This window comes from Marmota monax, unplaced genomic scaffold (assembly GCF_021218885.2).
Source record: "Marmota monax isolate L192 unplaced genomic scaffold, Marmota_monax_Labrador192_F-V1.1 WCK01_AAM20220418_F8-fsc00109, whole genome shotgun sequence".
In the NCBI taxonomy this organism is placed as follows: domain Eukaryota; kingdom Metazoa; phylum Chordata; class Mammalia; order Rodentia; family Sciuridae; genus Marmota; species Marmota monax.
Genome location: NW_026695229.1, coordinates 1,645,115 through 1,660,242, shown reverse-complemented (window position 1 = coordinate 1,660,242; position 15,128 = coordinate 1,645,115). Strand labels below are relative to the sequence as shown.

Below are 15,128 nucleotides of genomic sequence, written 5' to 3'. Positions count from 1 at the left end.
TGGACAGATCTGGAGTCCTGAGAGTTACAGAATGTTGTTCTCATCACATCAAGATGCCAGGCACTTTCGAGAGAAAGGATTTTTCAGAGTAGTGTTAGATGATTTTCCTGTCCCAGATCACCTGGTGGAGCAGAGTGGGTGGGCAGTGGAAACTGGGAACTTCTGGGGGTCAAAGGATTTGCCCATGGACCTGGCTGTTTAGGTGCTCCTAGAGCCTGGGCACATCCAGGGGCTGCATTATGTCTGAGGCTCCAGAGGGTTACCTAGGAAGGCACAAGTGTATGGCTTGCGTTTCAGCCTTGGTGCTGTAACCCAGCCTGGGATGAGTCAGGAGCCTGGTGGAATCAGTCAGGAGTCTGGTTGGGTGACTCAACTCAGGTTTCTCCACACTGCCTAAGAAAGAGTAGCTCAGGAGGGCCTTTGTGAGATGCAGACTCGGATGTTGTTCTGTGCAGGAAGCTCCTTGCAGGAAGAGGCCCCTTCCTGTTGATGGGACAGGTCAGCCACTCCCTCTTGGAACAGTACAGAAAGGAGGAGGTGGGCCTGTTGCCTGACCCCTTGGGAAAGTTGAGCCAGGACCCTCCTTCTCCTGTGTCTGTCGTGCATCTGCAGCACAGGCGTGGGAAAGTGCTGCTCTGTGTGGGAGCTGCCGGCTCTTGGCAGGTGTCCACCCAGCTTCCTCCAGAGCATCTTGAATGGATGGCTGCCATTGTCAGCCCTGAAGATCCTAACAGCAGGATGGTCACCACCTTCAGAGGCTGCTTACCAAATTCCAGGTCAGGTGGCTATTGGAAAATCCTTATATACGTCAGGCTGAACTCTAGGTTCAGTTAGCCATGGTCCTTAGTCAACCTCAAGAACTGACTAGAACCTGCCTACTGGACAGGCAAGGTTCATCATGGGTGGTTTGCTGAGAGCCATTCCCATGTATTTTAGTCAGCTTTTTCGTTGCTGTGACTAAAAGACCTGGTCAGAACGATTGTAGAGGAAGAAAAGTTTATTTGAGGTCTCAGTCCATAGAAGTCCGGCTCCATTCCTTGGGGCTCCAGGTGAGGCTGAACATCACAGTAGAAGAGTGTGGCAGAGGGAAGCAGCTCACATGTTAATCAGAAAGCAGAGAGACTCCCCTGGCCAGATACAAATACATACCCCAAAGGCATATCCCTCTAGTGCCCCACTTCCTCCAGCCATACCCTCCCCCCTTCAGTTCTCACTCAAGTAATCCCATCAGGTGATTAATTCACTGATTGGGTTAAGGCTCTCACAACCCAATTATTTCCCCTCTGAACCCTCTTGCATTGTCTCACATGTGAGCTTTTTTGGGGAATACCTCACATTTACAGCATAACACCATGTTTGATCACATGAACAGGGAACCCCCTTGAGATGCATGTTTCCTGCCAGGTGGGGCAGAGAGAGGCAGCTTCCCAGCAGGAGACCCAGGTGGGTGGGGCTCACAGATCTGATACTCCCAGTTGCCACTTGGTATATGAGAGCAGGTTGACTTGGTTAGAAGGCTACTGGCCCTGGCCTCAGACAGACCCTACTTTTGGATCCTAGGGTGTCCCTGGATGATGAGGGCCTTGCAGGTCCATGTGGCTGTGGCCCAGGTATCTTTTGGCCCTGGAAAAGTAGCACTTGGCTTGTCCTCTGGGCAGACTAGGGTGGTGCTGGGTGTTGGGGGCTGGGCCCAAACTTTGGGTTCTAGGAGCTCAAGTCCTCAAGGGGGCAGGAGACACAGACAGAAGGGCATAGATATAGATGACCCATGTAGTTGGGAGTATGGAAGTGGCTTTCAAGGCCACACTTTGAGTTGGTGTCCAAGTAGGACTGGGCCTAGAACATTTCCCACCTGTCCTGTTGGCCTGGGGTCAGGGGCAGGCATGAAGGACCCTGGGGAGCATTGTGATCTCACTTTCTGCCTTTGCAGGTACTACGAGAGTTTCACCAACTGCACCGAGGTGGAGACTAATGTTGTAGGCTGTTACTGGCCCAATCCACTGGCCCAGGGCTTCATCACTGGCATCCACCGGCAGTTCTTTTCCAACTGCACAGTGGACAGGACCCACTGGGAAGACCCCCCAGATGAGGTGCTCATCCCACTGATCGTGGTGCCTGTCCTGTTGACTGTGGCCATGGCTGGCCTGGTGGTGTGGCGCAGCAAACGCACTGACCAGCTCCTGTGAGAGCCCATTAGACAGAAGACCATGTCAGACAAGCTGGAAGAATGTTCCTGGGGCTGCGAGAGCTGGTGGATGGATGTCATTACTGTCTGGTCTGCTATGGCTGCATCTCACTCCATTCAGATTGATAGTCCCTGGTGACTGGCCTGTTGCCTGACTGGGACTCAGGCTGCCCTCTCAAGCTCTTCACTCTTCCCTGGGCCAGTGAAAGAAAGTGACAAAGCCAGGACTTGTGTGCTGGGCATGGAAATCATCCTCTGCTGAACCCTTCACTCCCCTGTGCTAGGCCACCTTGTCTCTAGCCATTTCCTTTCAGACTCTCTCCCTATGTCAGCCCCAGCCCTGGACCTAACTCCTCTTCAGCTGTGACCCTGACCCCATCTCCTGCCCAACCCTGGCCCCTGACCACACCCATGTAGAAAGGGTAGGTGAGAGCATTTGGCAAATGTTATGTGCTGTGGAACCCTGAGTCCTCCTGGTGGGGAGCCCAGATAGATCCACTGCTAGAAAGACTGAGGAGTGAGAGAGACTGGGGATCCCCAGGAGCCACGTGCAATCTGCAGATCTTCCTGATTCTGAAGCTGGTGTGGGTAGAGTGGGGCTGTGAGGACAGGGCCTTCCTTCTATGCTGGGGCTGGGGTGGGCTTTCTTCCCATGGGGCTCCCTGAAGAGTAAGGAACCCTGAGAGGGAAGTCTACATGCTAATGTTCTCTGTCTGCTGCTGTCTGCTATTTTTGAGTAAAGAGTCTCTCTAAGTCTGGAATTTCTGACTTTATTTCAGGGTATTTAAAAAGTTAGTGGCTTTCTTGGGACTGACATCCAAAATCTCTAAAATCTTTGAAATCTCTGAGGTCTTGTCTGAAAGTTTTTTTTTTTTTTATGGTTGGGTGTGTCTTTAATAACTTCAGTCAGCCGAGGTTTTTGCACTGCTGTGTTTAGAGCCTTGGGGAATACCAAGACCTATGAGGCACAGTCAGGCCCCCAAGAGTCCCTTCACTTGTTGGGGAGGCAGATACGCCAGCCCTGAATGCAGTGTGCACAGAAAGTGGGGTCCATCTGGGGATTTGGGAGAAGGTTCCCGGAGGAGATTTTGGAAGAGGGTCTTTAAGAATGAGTAGTTTCCCCCTTTGAAAGCATCACGAGTGAAAGCCCAGTGACATACAAGAACTTGGCATGGTTGGAGCCTGGGCTGTGTGAGCAGATTTGGGAATGAAAGGATAGATAAGGAGGGAGCTAGAAAGGGGAGAAGGGGTGGTTAGGGGATGAAGTCTTTGCAAAGGTACATTATTCAGGGCACTGAAGGCTGACTTCTTTTGTGAAGCTGTTGTGTAGTTTGCCCCTCTTCAGCCCCATTTTAATTTCAGAACCTTTCTGCAAATTGGTTCAGACTTCAAGTCCATACAGAGGTCCTGTCTAAGGACATGGTCACTAACATTCTCCCAGGGTGACCACTCCTCCTTATAACCTTACTCATAGTGGGAGGGCAGTGATTGATTAAATAAATTTTGAATTTTTCAATTGATAGAATTGTATGAAGTTGGTTTTTTTTTTTTTTTGTACTGGGATTGAACTCAAGGGTACTCGACCCTTGAGCCACATCCCCAACCCTTTTATGTATTTTATTTAGAGACAGGATCTCACTGAGTTGCTTAGTACCTTGCTTTTGCTGAGACTAGCTTTGAACTCACTATCCTCCTGCCTCAGCCTCCTGAGCTGCTGGGATTGCAGGTGTGTGCCACCATGCCCAGCTGTATGAAATTTGATGACTAAGCCCAGTGGGTTGGCAGAACTATAAGAGACCCTGGAATTTTTTTCCATTATCAAGGAAATAAAAATACAGAATATAAACTAATATTAAAACACATCTTCCCAAATGAAGCTCTATGCATGAAATTGAAATGCAAACTCTGAGAGGTGGTGGGAGAGAAAAATCAGCCACCCGATCTTTGCAGTGGACTTGGGAAAGGTACTTTCGGGGGTTGGAAAGGACTGTCAACGGAAGGTGAGACTTTCCTCTGGCCACCTCACCCCTGACGACTTGGCAAACCAAATCAGGAGTGCAGGGCAGCTGCCAGAGGGTGGCAACCCTTCTCGTTGGCCTGGATGTCTTCTGGAGGGACTGTAAGTCCTGTTGCTGAGATCCCTGTGGTAGCAGCCTGACTCTGTCCTTTTGAGGCTGACCAGGGAATGGCTTGTGAAACGGTTTGCAGAAGTCACGTGGCTAGAGGGGAGATCTCCAGAACAGACAGGCCCAAGTCTTGCAAGTTCTGGCAGTCACTTATGGCACCTGGGGGGATATCCTGGGGGACACTGGGCAGCTTGTGGGCTGAGCAGCTGCATTGTGGATGGGATAGCAAGGACTCAGTATCACTCTTAAAGGGTGATTGTGCAGAATGGAGAAGGAAAAGGCATGTCTTGCTGGCCTGCTTCTGGAGTCCCAGCATGCTCTGAAACAAGCTTCAAGTCCAAACAGAGGTCCTGTCTGAGGACATGGTCAGTGATGTTCTCCCAGAGTGACCACTCCTCTCTATGTCCTTGTTCATCATGGGGAGGCAGTGATTGATTAAATTGATTTTTAATTTTTCAATTGATAAAATTGTATGAAGTTTTATGACTAGGCCCAGTGGGTTAGCAGGACTTTAAGAGACCCTGAGTTTTCTTCCAGTATAAAGGAAGTAAAACTATAGATCATAAACTAATATTGAAACATGTCTTCCAAAAAGAAGTGAGAAGCTTCATGAACCAACAACCATAATTGGTGCAAATCAGAAACAACAAACAAACAAACATTTGAAGTCTCTGAAAATTGTCCTGAGGCTACATGGAAAACAAAGAAACATTTACTAAAGAAAAACGTACTAAATCTGGATATGAACATAGAGAGCATGAAGTCTTCTGGAGGTTTCCAGTGTTAACCAAGGAACTGTCCAGGAAGATGGAAGAAAAGACCAAAAAAAGGCCAGTCTTGGTGACTCTGATGTCCCCGGCACCAAGTATCCACCAAGTATGCTATGTGGATGACCCTCCTGATCCCCCTGAAGGGATCCTGCATTAGGGAGGTCAGGGGACTGGGCTGCTTCAGCATCAGGTCTTAGTGTGGATTGGTGAGGTGGCCTGAATGATTTTGGGAACTGGCCCTTCTTGCTCTTCTCTTTCAGGTCACACACTCTTTCTGTTGGAATCCTCAGTAGTTGCTTTATCTGAGAGCTCTCTCTCAAACTATGCTCACGTACAGAGCTGATCCTTGGGACTTTGGGGCTGTGGGTGTCAGGAACATGGTAAGGAGCTGCCAGGCAGATCATGTGCACCTGAGACAAGTCATACTTGTGCACAATTAGGTTTTCTAATTTTGATTTTCTCTTCCTTGTCTATGATAGGGCATGAAATACAAAATCAAGGACAAGAAGAGGGCCCTGGTCCTTGTTCCTTGACCAAAGGCAATCTTCCTCAACACACTAACATGATTGTGCACCTGACATGTGGTGCTGTCAACCCCAGGCTGCCTGGGACATTCCTTTGGGTCTCCCAATGAGTGAAACATATATCCATTATAAAATATTTCTGATTTATTTCTTGTAGTTTGGGTATGAGGTATTTCCCTCAAACCTCCTGTGTTAATGGAGGAATGTTTGGAGGTTAAATGATTGGATTGTGAGAACTGTGACCTAATAAGTCCATCCTAATTTGAAGGGACTGAGTGGTAACTTTAGGCAGATGGGATGTGGTTAGAGGAGATGGGGTGCCCTAAAGGGGTTCATCTTCCCTGCGGCTCCTTCCCCACTTGCCTCTCTCTGCTTCTTAGCTGCCATGAGCTGAGCAACTTTTCTCTACTATACCCTTCCACCATGATGTTCTGCCTCACATGGGTCTGGAGCAATGGAGTCATCCATTTATGGTCTGAGAACTCTGAAACTGTGAGCCCCCAATAAATTTTTCTTCCTCTAATTTTTTTTTGTTGTTTTTCCGGTATTTTGGTCACAGTGACACTGGTGCAAAGCTAACACGTTTATTTACTTATTTTTGTGGTGCTAGGGATTGAACCCAGGGCCTCATGCCTGCTAGGCAAGTGCTCTACCACCAAGCTATACCCCTAGTCCTATTCTGGAATAAAATCCACCAAAATATGCTGAACCCCACCCTGAGCCAGCCCCCTGCAAGGAAGCCTCATGCACATTTGTAACTTAAATGCATTCAAGCTAGGATTGTGTTGGATTGAGCTTTGGGCCCATTTCCACACCAATCCCCCCCCCCCCCCCCATCCACCCACCAACCCCTCTGTGGTTTTGCAAACATTAGTAAAATCAAACATTAGTAAATGTTGATGGGTCCAAATGGAGAGAAAGCTGTTCTTTCAGCTTAAGCATCTACGCTGCATGTTTTTTTTTTTCTAAGTATTTCAGTCCAGAAGGCTGTGAAAGGGACTCTGTTCCACAGCTGCACCAGTTCTTCATGGGGGAACAATCAAGACAGGATGCAACAAGCACATCGTTGCTCTTACAGTGAACTTGGGCACTGTGCTCACAATATGGCACATTCATGGAGCCTCTTTGCTACAGAGATTTACTTTGCTCTAGAAGCATTGTTTTAATTTTACAATGGGAAGACTGAATTCACAATAAAGGGATCAGCACCAAATAGATGTAGGTATGGCAATAAGATATTTGGGAAGTAAATGCTCTTTCTGTTATCTACCCTTCATTAAACAGGGCCTGGAATTGTAGGGAGAGGTTTCCACTAAGATACCACATTTTTTCTTAAGGGCTCCCTTCTCAGCTTAAAGAGAGAATGAGGCCAATCCATAAAGAGGTAAGTGAAGAAAGGGTGTCCAGAAGGATGGGTTTAGGTTTCGCTCTGTGCTCTTGAGCCCACAGAGGAAGTGGTATTTCAGCCAGCCCTTGGATGATGGGTGCAACTGGAATATGCAGAGAAGCAGCTGCATATGACATCATAGCTTCAAAGGATCCAGAGCAGGAATGAGCCAAGACATGAAGATAAATCACCCAGTTAATAAACATTAAGGGAGATTTGAGCAGATCTTACTCAGAAATCAAGATCAACTAAACACACACAAAATGTAGGAATATACAGGTTTTGCATAACAGTAAACAAACTTGATATAACATCTTAATATTTATCACCTATCTACCTATGTTAGTCAGTTTTCCATCTATATGACAAAATACCTGAGGTAATCAATATAAAAAAGGGTACAGGTTTGCTAAACGTTTTGTAGTAGAGTTATATTATATTGTATAAATTTCATCTTAATTTTTTTTTTTGGTGGTACTAAGGTTCTAACCAGGGCCTCCTACATGCTAGGCAAGCATTCTATCACTGAGCTACATTCTCAGCCAAGATGAAGTTAACTTATTTTGTATTGTTTGGGGGAGAGATTTTGAGTCCTGTGGTTGGGCAGTTTAACACCCTTCTTTCATTTATGACCCAAACAACTAGATCAGTGAATCAGTAACACTATAGAACATTTCAACTTAACCATCAATCAGGGTGACCTAATTGATCTTTATAGACCACTATACCCAGAAACTGAAGAAATGTATTTGCAAGGACATTTGGCATCTTTACAAAAGTAAGATTTTCTTCCTGAGGATAAAAAGAATAATCTCAGACATCATTATCCAAATTACATGTATGAAGACATGAATTGGGAGTCAACATACTTTATATAAAGAGATATGAAAAATTGTGGTATATATAGGTAATAAGAATTGTAATGCATTCCACTGTCATTTTTTTAAATCAATAAAAAACCTCAATACATTTCAAAAATTTAGAGTGAGACAGTGCCCACATGAAAGTAAGAAAACAATAACAGTAAAATACATAGAAAATCCCCCAAATGCTTAGAAATTGAGAAGAAATGTTTATAATCCATGGGTTAAGGAAAAACCACAGGGTAATTCTTAGTCTTAATTTGACAAAAATGAAACCACAATATATTAGAATTTGTGTGATGTGCAGAGAAGTCTTTAGTGAAAATTAGTAGTGTTGAGTGCTTATGTTAAGAAAGAAGCACAATTTTTGATAAATGATGATTCCACGTTTAGAAGCTAGGGGAAAAAACCAAAATAAACCCAAAATAAGTAGAAGAAAGGAAATTTTATTTTATTTTAATTATTTATTTAATTTTTTTGTAGTTATAGCTGGAAAGTATGCCTTTATTTTATTTATTTTTTATGTGATGCTGAGGATCGAACCCAGTGCCTCACACGTGCTAGGCAAGTGCTCTGCCACTGAGCTACAGCCCCAGCCCAAGAAAGGAAATTTTAAAGAGAGGAAATTAACAAAGTTAAAAGCTGGCTGTCTGGAAAGTAATTAAATTGACAAAACCCTAGTATGATTGATGAAAAGAAAAAGAAAACAACCCTAAAAGTTATTGATGCCAAGAGGAATACCAAGTAAACAAAGAACTTAAATGACTCAATAACAAGAAAAGAAATATCTTGATTAAAAAATGGGCGAAGACAATCCCAACAAACAAGAGATTGAAGGTTTTCTCTGATAAGTGGATGCTAATCCATAATGGAGGGGGCATGGATGAGTGGAAGAACTTTGAATGGGACAACAGGGAGTGGGCATAGGGCAAGGGGGTAGGAAAGATGGTGGAATGAGATGGTCATCATTACCTTAGGTGCATGTGTGATTACAGTAATGGTGACTCTACTTCATGTACAATCAGAAAAGTGAAAATTTTCTTCTCCATTTGTGTACAATGAATCGAAGAGCTTTCTACTGTCATGTATAACTGATTAGAAGTAATTAAACAAAGCAAAAAAAAAAAAAAGAGGGCAAAGAACCCAAATAACATATCTCAAAAAAACACATACAAATGACCAATGATCAATAGGTATATGAAAAAAATTCTCAACATCACTAATGATTGGATAAATTAAATTTATAACCACAATGAGATGTCTCACACCTGTCAAATGACTATTAGAAAGAAGACAAGAGATAACAAGTGTTGGTGAACATAGGGAGCATGGGGAACGCTGCTCTACTATTGTTAGGAATGTAAATTAGTACAGCTGTTATGGAAAACCATATGGAAGTTCCTCAAAAAGTTAAAAACAGAACTATTATATGATCCAGCAATCATATATATATATATCTATATCTATATCTATATATATATATATATGACAGAATGTACATATATTATAATAAAGCAATGTGTGTATATATATATATATATATATATATATATATATATATATCTCCAAAGGAAATGAAATTGGCATGTCAGAGAGAGATCTGCATACCTGTGTTCATTGAAACATTATTCACAAAAGCCAGAAAAATGGAATCAATCTAAGTGTCCATCAACAGACAAGTAGATAAAGAAAATTCAGTCATAAAAAGTAAGTTGTGCCATTTATAACAACATGGATGAATTTGGAGGACATTATGCTAAGGGAAATAAACCAGGTTCAGAAAGTCAAACACCACATGATCTTATTTATATATAGAATTTCTTAAAAAATAGAAAATAAAATGGTGGGTACCAGAGGCTGTAGAGGAGGGTACACTGAGGAGATATTAGTGAAAAGATAAAATTTAAGTTATATAGGAAGGATAAGCTCAAAAGATATGTTGTATAATATGGTAACAATAGTTAATAACAATGACTTATATACTTGAAAATTGCTAAATGAGTAGATTTTAAGTACTCTCACCACAAATATATGTTTAAGTATGTGAGGTGATGGATCTGTTAATTAACTTGATTTAGCTATTCCCACAGTGTATACATATTTCAAAATATCATATTACCTCATAAATATATACAATATCAATTAAAAAAAGACATCATGATAGATCCCACAGACATTAGAAGGATAATACAGCAATATTATGAATAAATTTGTGCCAATGAATTAAAAAATCTAGATTCAATGGACAAATTCCTTGAAAAACAGTTTATATCTTTATTTTATTTATTTATTTTTTATTTTTATGTGGTGCTGAGGATCGAACCCAGTGCCTCATGCATGCTAGGCGAGCACTCTTCCACTGAGCTACCACTATAGAAAAAGCAATCATGAAATTCATCTGGAGAAATAAAAGATCCAGAATAGCTAAAGCAATTCTAAGCAGGAAGAGTGAAACAGGTGGTATAGCGATACCAGATTTTAAACTATACTACAGAGAAATAGTAACAAAAACAGCATGGTACTGGTACCAAAACAGGCAGGTGGACCAATGGTACAGAACAGAGGACACAGAGACCAATCCACAAAATTACATCTACCTTATATTAGACAAAGGTGCTAAAAGCATACAATGGAGAAAGGATAGCATCTTCTACAAATGGTGCTGGGAGAACTGGAAATCCATATGCAACAAAATGAAATTGAATCCCTATCTCTCACCATGCACAAAATGGATCAAGGAGCTAGGAATCAAACCAGAGACTCTGCGTCTAATAGAAGAAAAAGTTGGCCCTAATCTCCATCTCGTGGGGTTGGGCTCCAAATTCCTTAATAGGACACCTATAGCACAAGAGTTAAAATCAAGAATCAACAAATGGGACGTATTCAAACTAAAAAGTTTTTTCTCAGCAAGAGAAACAATAAGTGAGGTAAATAGGGAGCCTACATCCTGGGAACAAATTTTTACCCCTCACACTTCAGATAGAGCACTAATCTCCAGAGTATACAAAGAACTCAAAAAGTTAAACAACAAAAAACAAATAACCCAATCAACAAATGGGCCAAGGACCCGAACAGACACTTCTCAAAGGAGGATATACAATCAATTAACAATTACACGAAAAAATGCTCACCATCTCTAGAATCAGAGAAATGCAAATTAAAACCATTCTAAGATACCATCTCACTCCAGTAAGAATGGCAGTCATTATGAAGTCAAACAACAACAAGGGCTGGCAAGGATGTGGGGAAAAAGGTACACTCGTACATTGTTGGTGGGACTGCAAATCGGTGCGGCCAATTTGGAAAGCAGTATGGAGATTCCTGGGAAAGCTGGGAATGGAACCACCATTTGACCCAGCTATTCCCCTTCTCGGACTATACCCAAAAGACCTACAAAAAAGCATACTACAGGGACACAGCGACATCAATGTTCATAGCAGCAGAAGTCACAATAGCTAGATTGTGGAACCAACCTAGATGCCCTTCAACAGATGAATGGATAAAAGAAATGTGGCATTTATACACAATGGAATATTACTCAGCACTAAAAAATAACAAAATCATGGCATTTGCAGGGAAATGGATGGCATTAGAGCAGATTATGCTAAGTGAAGTTAGCCAATCCCTAAAAAACAAATGCTGAAAGTCTTCTCTGATATAAGGGGGTGACTCAAAATGGGATAGGGAGGAAGAGCATGAGAAGAAGATTACCACGAAACAAGGAAAAGAGGTGGGAGGGAATGGGAGGGAGAAGGGGAATTGCACGGAAGATGGAAGGAGACCCCCATGGTTACAAAATACATATACGATGGTGTGAGGGGGAAGGAAGGAAAAAAAGAGAGAGAGAGAGAGAGAGAGAGAGAGAGAGAGAGAGAGAGAGAGATAAGTGTCACAGTAGAATGGGTAGAGAGAGGTGATGGGAGGGGAGGGGAGGGGGGATAGGGAGGACAGCAGAATACAACTGACACTAGGATTGCTGTATGTATACACGTGGCTGTATAACCAATGTGATCCTGCAATCTGTATACGTGGAAAAATGAGAATTCATACCCTATTTGAATCAAATGTATGATATGTCAAGATCATTGTATTGTCTTGAGCAACTAATAAAAAAAGAAAAACAGTTTATCAAAATAGACAAAGAAGTAATAGATCATAATAGCCCAATAACTATTAAATAAATTGAATTCTTATGAAAAAATCTTCCAAGAAAGAAGATTCTGAGTCAGAGGCCTTCATTGATAAATTCTGTCAACCATTTAAGGAAGAAATCATGCCAGTATTAAACAAACTAATACAATGGACGAGGAAGAAATGCTTTCTAATCTACTTTATGGGATCACCATAAGTCTAATACCAAAACCTGACAAGGAAATTACAAGGAAGTTATAGACTGATTGTCATAAAACATATATGTAAAAGTCTTTAATAAAGTATTAGCAAATTGAATCTAGCAACGAATAGGAAGGAGAATACAGGTTAACAAGTCGGTTTGATTCTCAGAATGCATGGCTGGTTTTACATTAAAAATGCAATCCTTGTATATCAGCCCATTCACAGGCTACAGGAGAGAGAGTTCAAGTTGATGTGGAAAAACAAAACTCTCAGCAAACTCGAAATAGAAGGGTATGTCCTCATTGTGGGAAGCAAGCAGAGTAGTCTCTGTTAGGTTTCAAGGCAAAAGATCTCAGGCAAGCCAGACTATGTGAGCCAGCAGACACTGTCCACTTGGCAGGACTCTCCCTTAGAGGTTCAGCAAGCATTCAGGGATTCTGGCCATGGCCTCCACCCTACCTGTTCCCTGGACTCCACAATCAATTTGAAGAACAGTGTCAGCTTCCTCTAGACCTTCCTCAAGGGACAGAATGTACTGGCTGAGATCAGAATATCCAGGCTGTCCAGCAGCCCCATTTACCGATGTAAATAAGCCCGCTGCTCCCTGGGTCAGGAACCTGTATGTGTGGGCTGGTTGTCACGACTTGACTACTGTACATCAAGGGTTGGCGTGATTGGTCTGGGGATCTCTTTGAGGGCCTGCTCCCCTCCAGTATGGTGGATGGACCTGTGACCTCTGCAGGGACCCTATATCCTAGGGGAACAAAGGCCCCAAAGCAGGGTCGGGTGGGATGCTCTTGGCCACTCTGGCTTATTGGGGGCCTGCTATTCCTCAGTCATCATTTCCAACTAGATCTGCTAACTTGTCTGAGAAGTGACACAGCTGACCTCTATCTGCAAAGCAGCTGCTAATATTTTAAGGTGAAAGAACACAAGATTGTTTGGAGACTGAAGGGCATTTTGCTGATTGATGGTTGATTCAATGCCCCGATAAGCTGTGGATGGGGAGGTGGAAACTGGGGCCTCGGATAGGCCAGAGACTTGTCACATCTTTAAATATGATACTTTTAGAAAAGTCACTGCCTGGGATGGGAAAAGCATGGTCTGAGTTGTTCTCGAGGAGAGCTCAGAACATTGACTCATGGTAGGTCCGTGCTGGGGTCATGGTCAGAGAAGTAGACACACATCCTATGCGGTAAGCGCTCCTTTCCTTTTCTGGGAAGGAGAAGGTGGCAGCAGCGGTGGAGGGAGATTTGTGACTCTGAAGGACCTGGCTGGGCTCCTTGCTTGTGCCCTTGCCTCAGCAGTCCCCTGCTTCCAGCTCACCCACGTGTCATAGGGTGACTGGGACACTCCTTTCTTAGATGTTCTGGATTTCTGGTGCCAACCTGGTGAGATGCTGATATCTGTACCTTCTGGCTCTGTGCATTTTGCCCTGGTTCCTGCTCCTGCCTGGTGCTTATGGCTATCCAGGCCCTGCAGACCCCAGCTTTCTTCCTCCTTGAATCTTCATTTTGGCCCTTCCCCTTGTAGTCATTCTAGGCAGGTCTGCCTGTAAACCCCCGCATCATGGAGATACTTTCCCCCAGTGTCCCCAGGCTCCAACTGGGCAGGGATATGAGTTGCCTGCAAGGAACACTGTTGGGCCTGGGTCTGATAATCTCTGAACCTGGAAGGACTGACACATGCCTGGCGCATGGACATTCAGAGTGTCTGAGATATACATGAAAGTGACTTTCAGAAGGTGATGCGGATGACCACTTATGTGTTCATCTCTTCCTCTTTTTAACTAAGTTATTTTTAAATTCCAAAGCAATAACTAGACATGGAAAAATCATAAGGAAACTATACTTTTCTCTAACACAAAGTAGAAATTTGACCCTTACCATCATGAAATACACCCCCCAGGGGATGAATATTCAGCATTTTGTGATGGGCATTGGCACAGAACAGCTTTTTTTAGGCATGGGTGGACCAGAGTTCTGTCCTAGAGAGAACTTGAGGCAGAAGTGGATGTAAACATTCAGAATTGTCTGCAGACACCAGTTGCTGATGGAGTGGGAACAAAATAGCAGAGAAAAGTGGGAATGAGAACACTCAAGGAACTGGGGGAGCCAGAAGAGCAAATGACATGGGTATCATCCCCGAAAAAGAATGACAGTAAAACATCTTGTCCCTGAAACACCCCTTTCTATTCACAATAACCTAGCCAAGTCAAGGAAACGATGAAAGTGGACCTGGAACAGAATGTTCAGAGTAAGTATTATCTTGAAGAACACTGACTGTCTCTCTTTCCTGCACCGGAAACTAGAGGAAACTTGTGTTATCTGTAGAAACTGTTTTCTTGTGCATATGCCAAGTTCCTTGGAATGCTGGGGCAAAGCACTTTAATGATGTCACTGTTTTTGTAAACCAACCTATAAAATCCCTATCCCTGCAATAACCGATACAGATGAGAACACTGTGGAGAGGATAAGGGCTTGTCCAACTGGCTGCCCCTCTACTAATCATGAGGGAAGGAGGTCCTACTTTCTGGTGAAACACCATGAAGGATGGAGGTGCTACTTGTCCATCCTGTATTTACTGGACCTTCCCCATAAATAGTTTCCAATAAACTTTACATCTTATATATGACTTCTAGGTATCTTCTTCTGTCTCTCAGCAGCCTATTCAACTGCCATAGCACGACTAGGCTGTGGATAGTTCACCATGGGACAGGATACATGTTGTTCTGTGGTTGTGGCTGGCTTGATGTTTCAGTAACTCTGATAGGGAACAAATCTCACTTCATTTCCTATGGATTTTGAAAATAGTCTTGTGTATGCTATCGGTAAACTATGCATAGAGCTCAGTTCACAGCATGCATTCATACTGAGGACATGTTTATTGTTTTCATAGGAGACAAAACAAAGACTTCTTCCAGGCAGGTTCTATAAGC

At 43.2% G+C, this 15,128-nt stretch overlaps 1 protein-coding gene across 2 annotated transcripts in view; it reads left to right on the top strand.

Annotated features, from left to right (window-relative positions):
• Ramp3 (receptor activity modifying protein 3) overlaps nt 1-6,128 on the top strand; it is a 35,499-nt gene extending 29,371 nt beyond the window's left edge. For both annotated transcript variants that reach the window (XM_046437906.2, XM_046437905.2), the window contains exon 3: nt 1,931-6,128. In XM_046437906.2, coding sequence (XP_046293862.1) covers nt 1,931-2,186 — 256 coding nt within the window. In that variant the 3' untranslated portion in view covers nt 2,187-6,128. The remainder of the gene's footprint in view (nt 1-1,930) is intronic.
• Nucleotides 6,129-15,128: the final 9,000 nt, after the last annotated feature.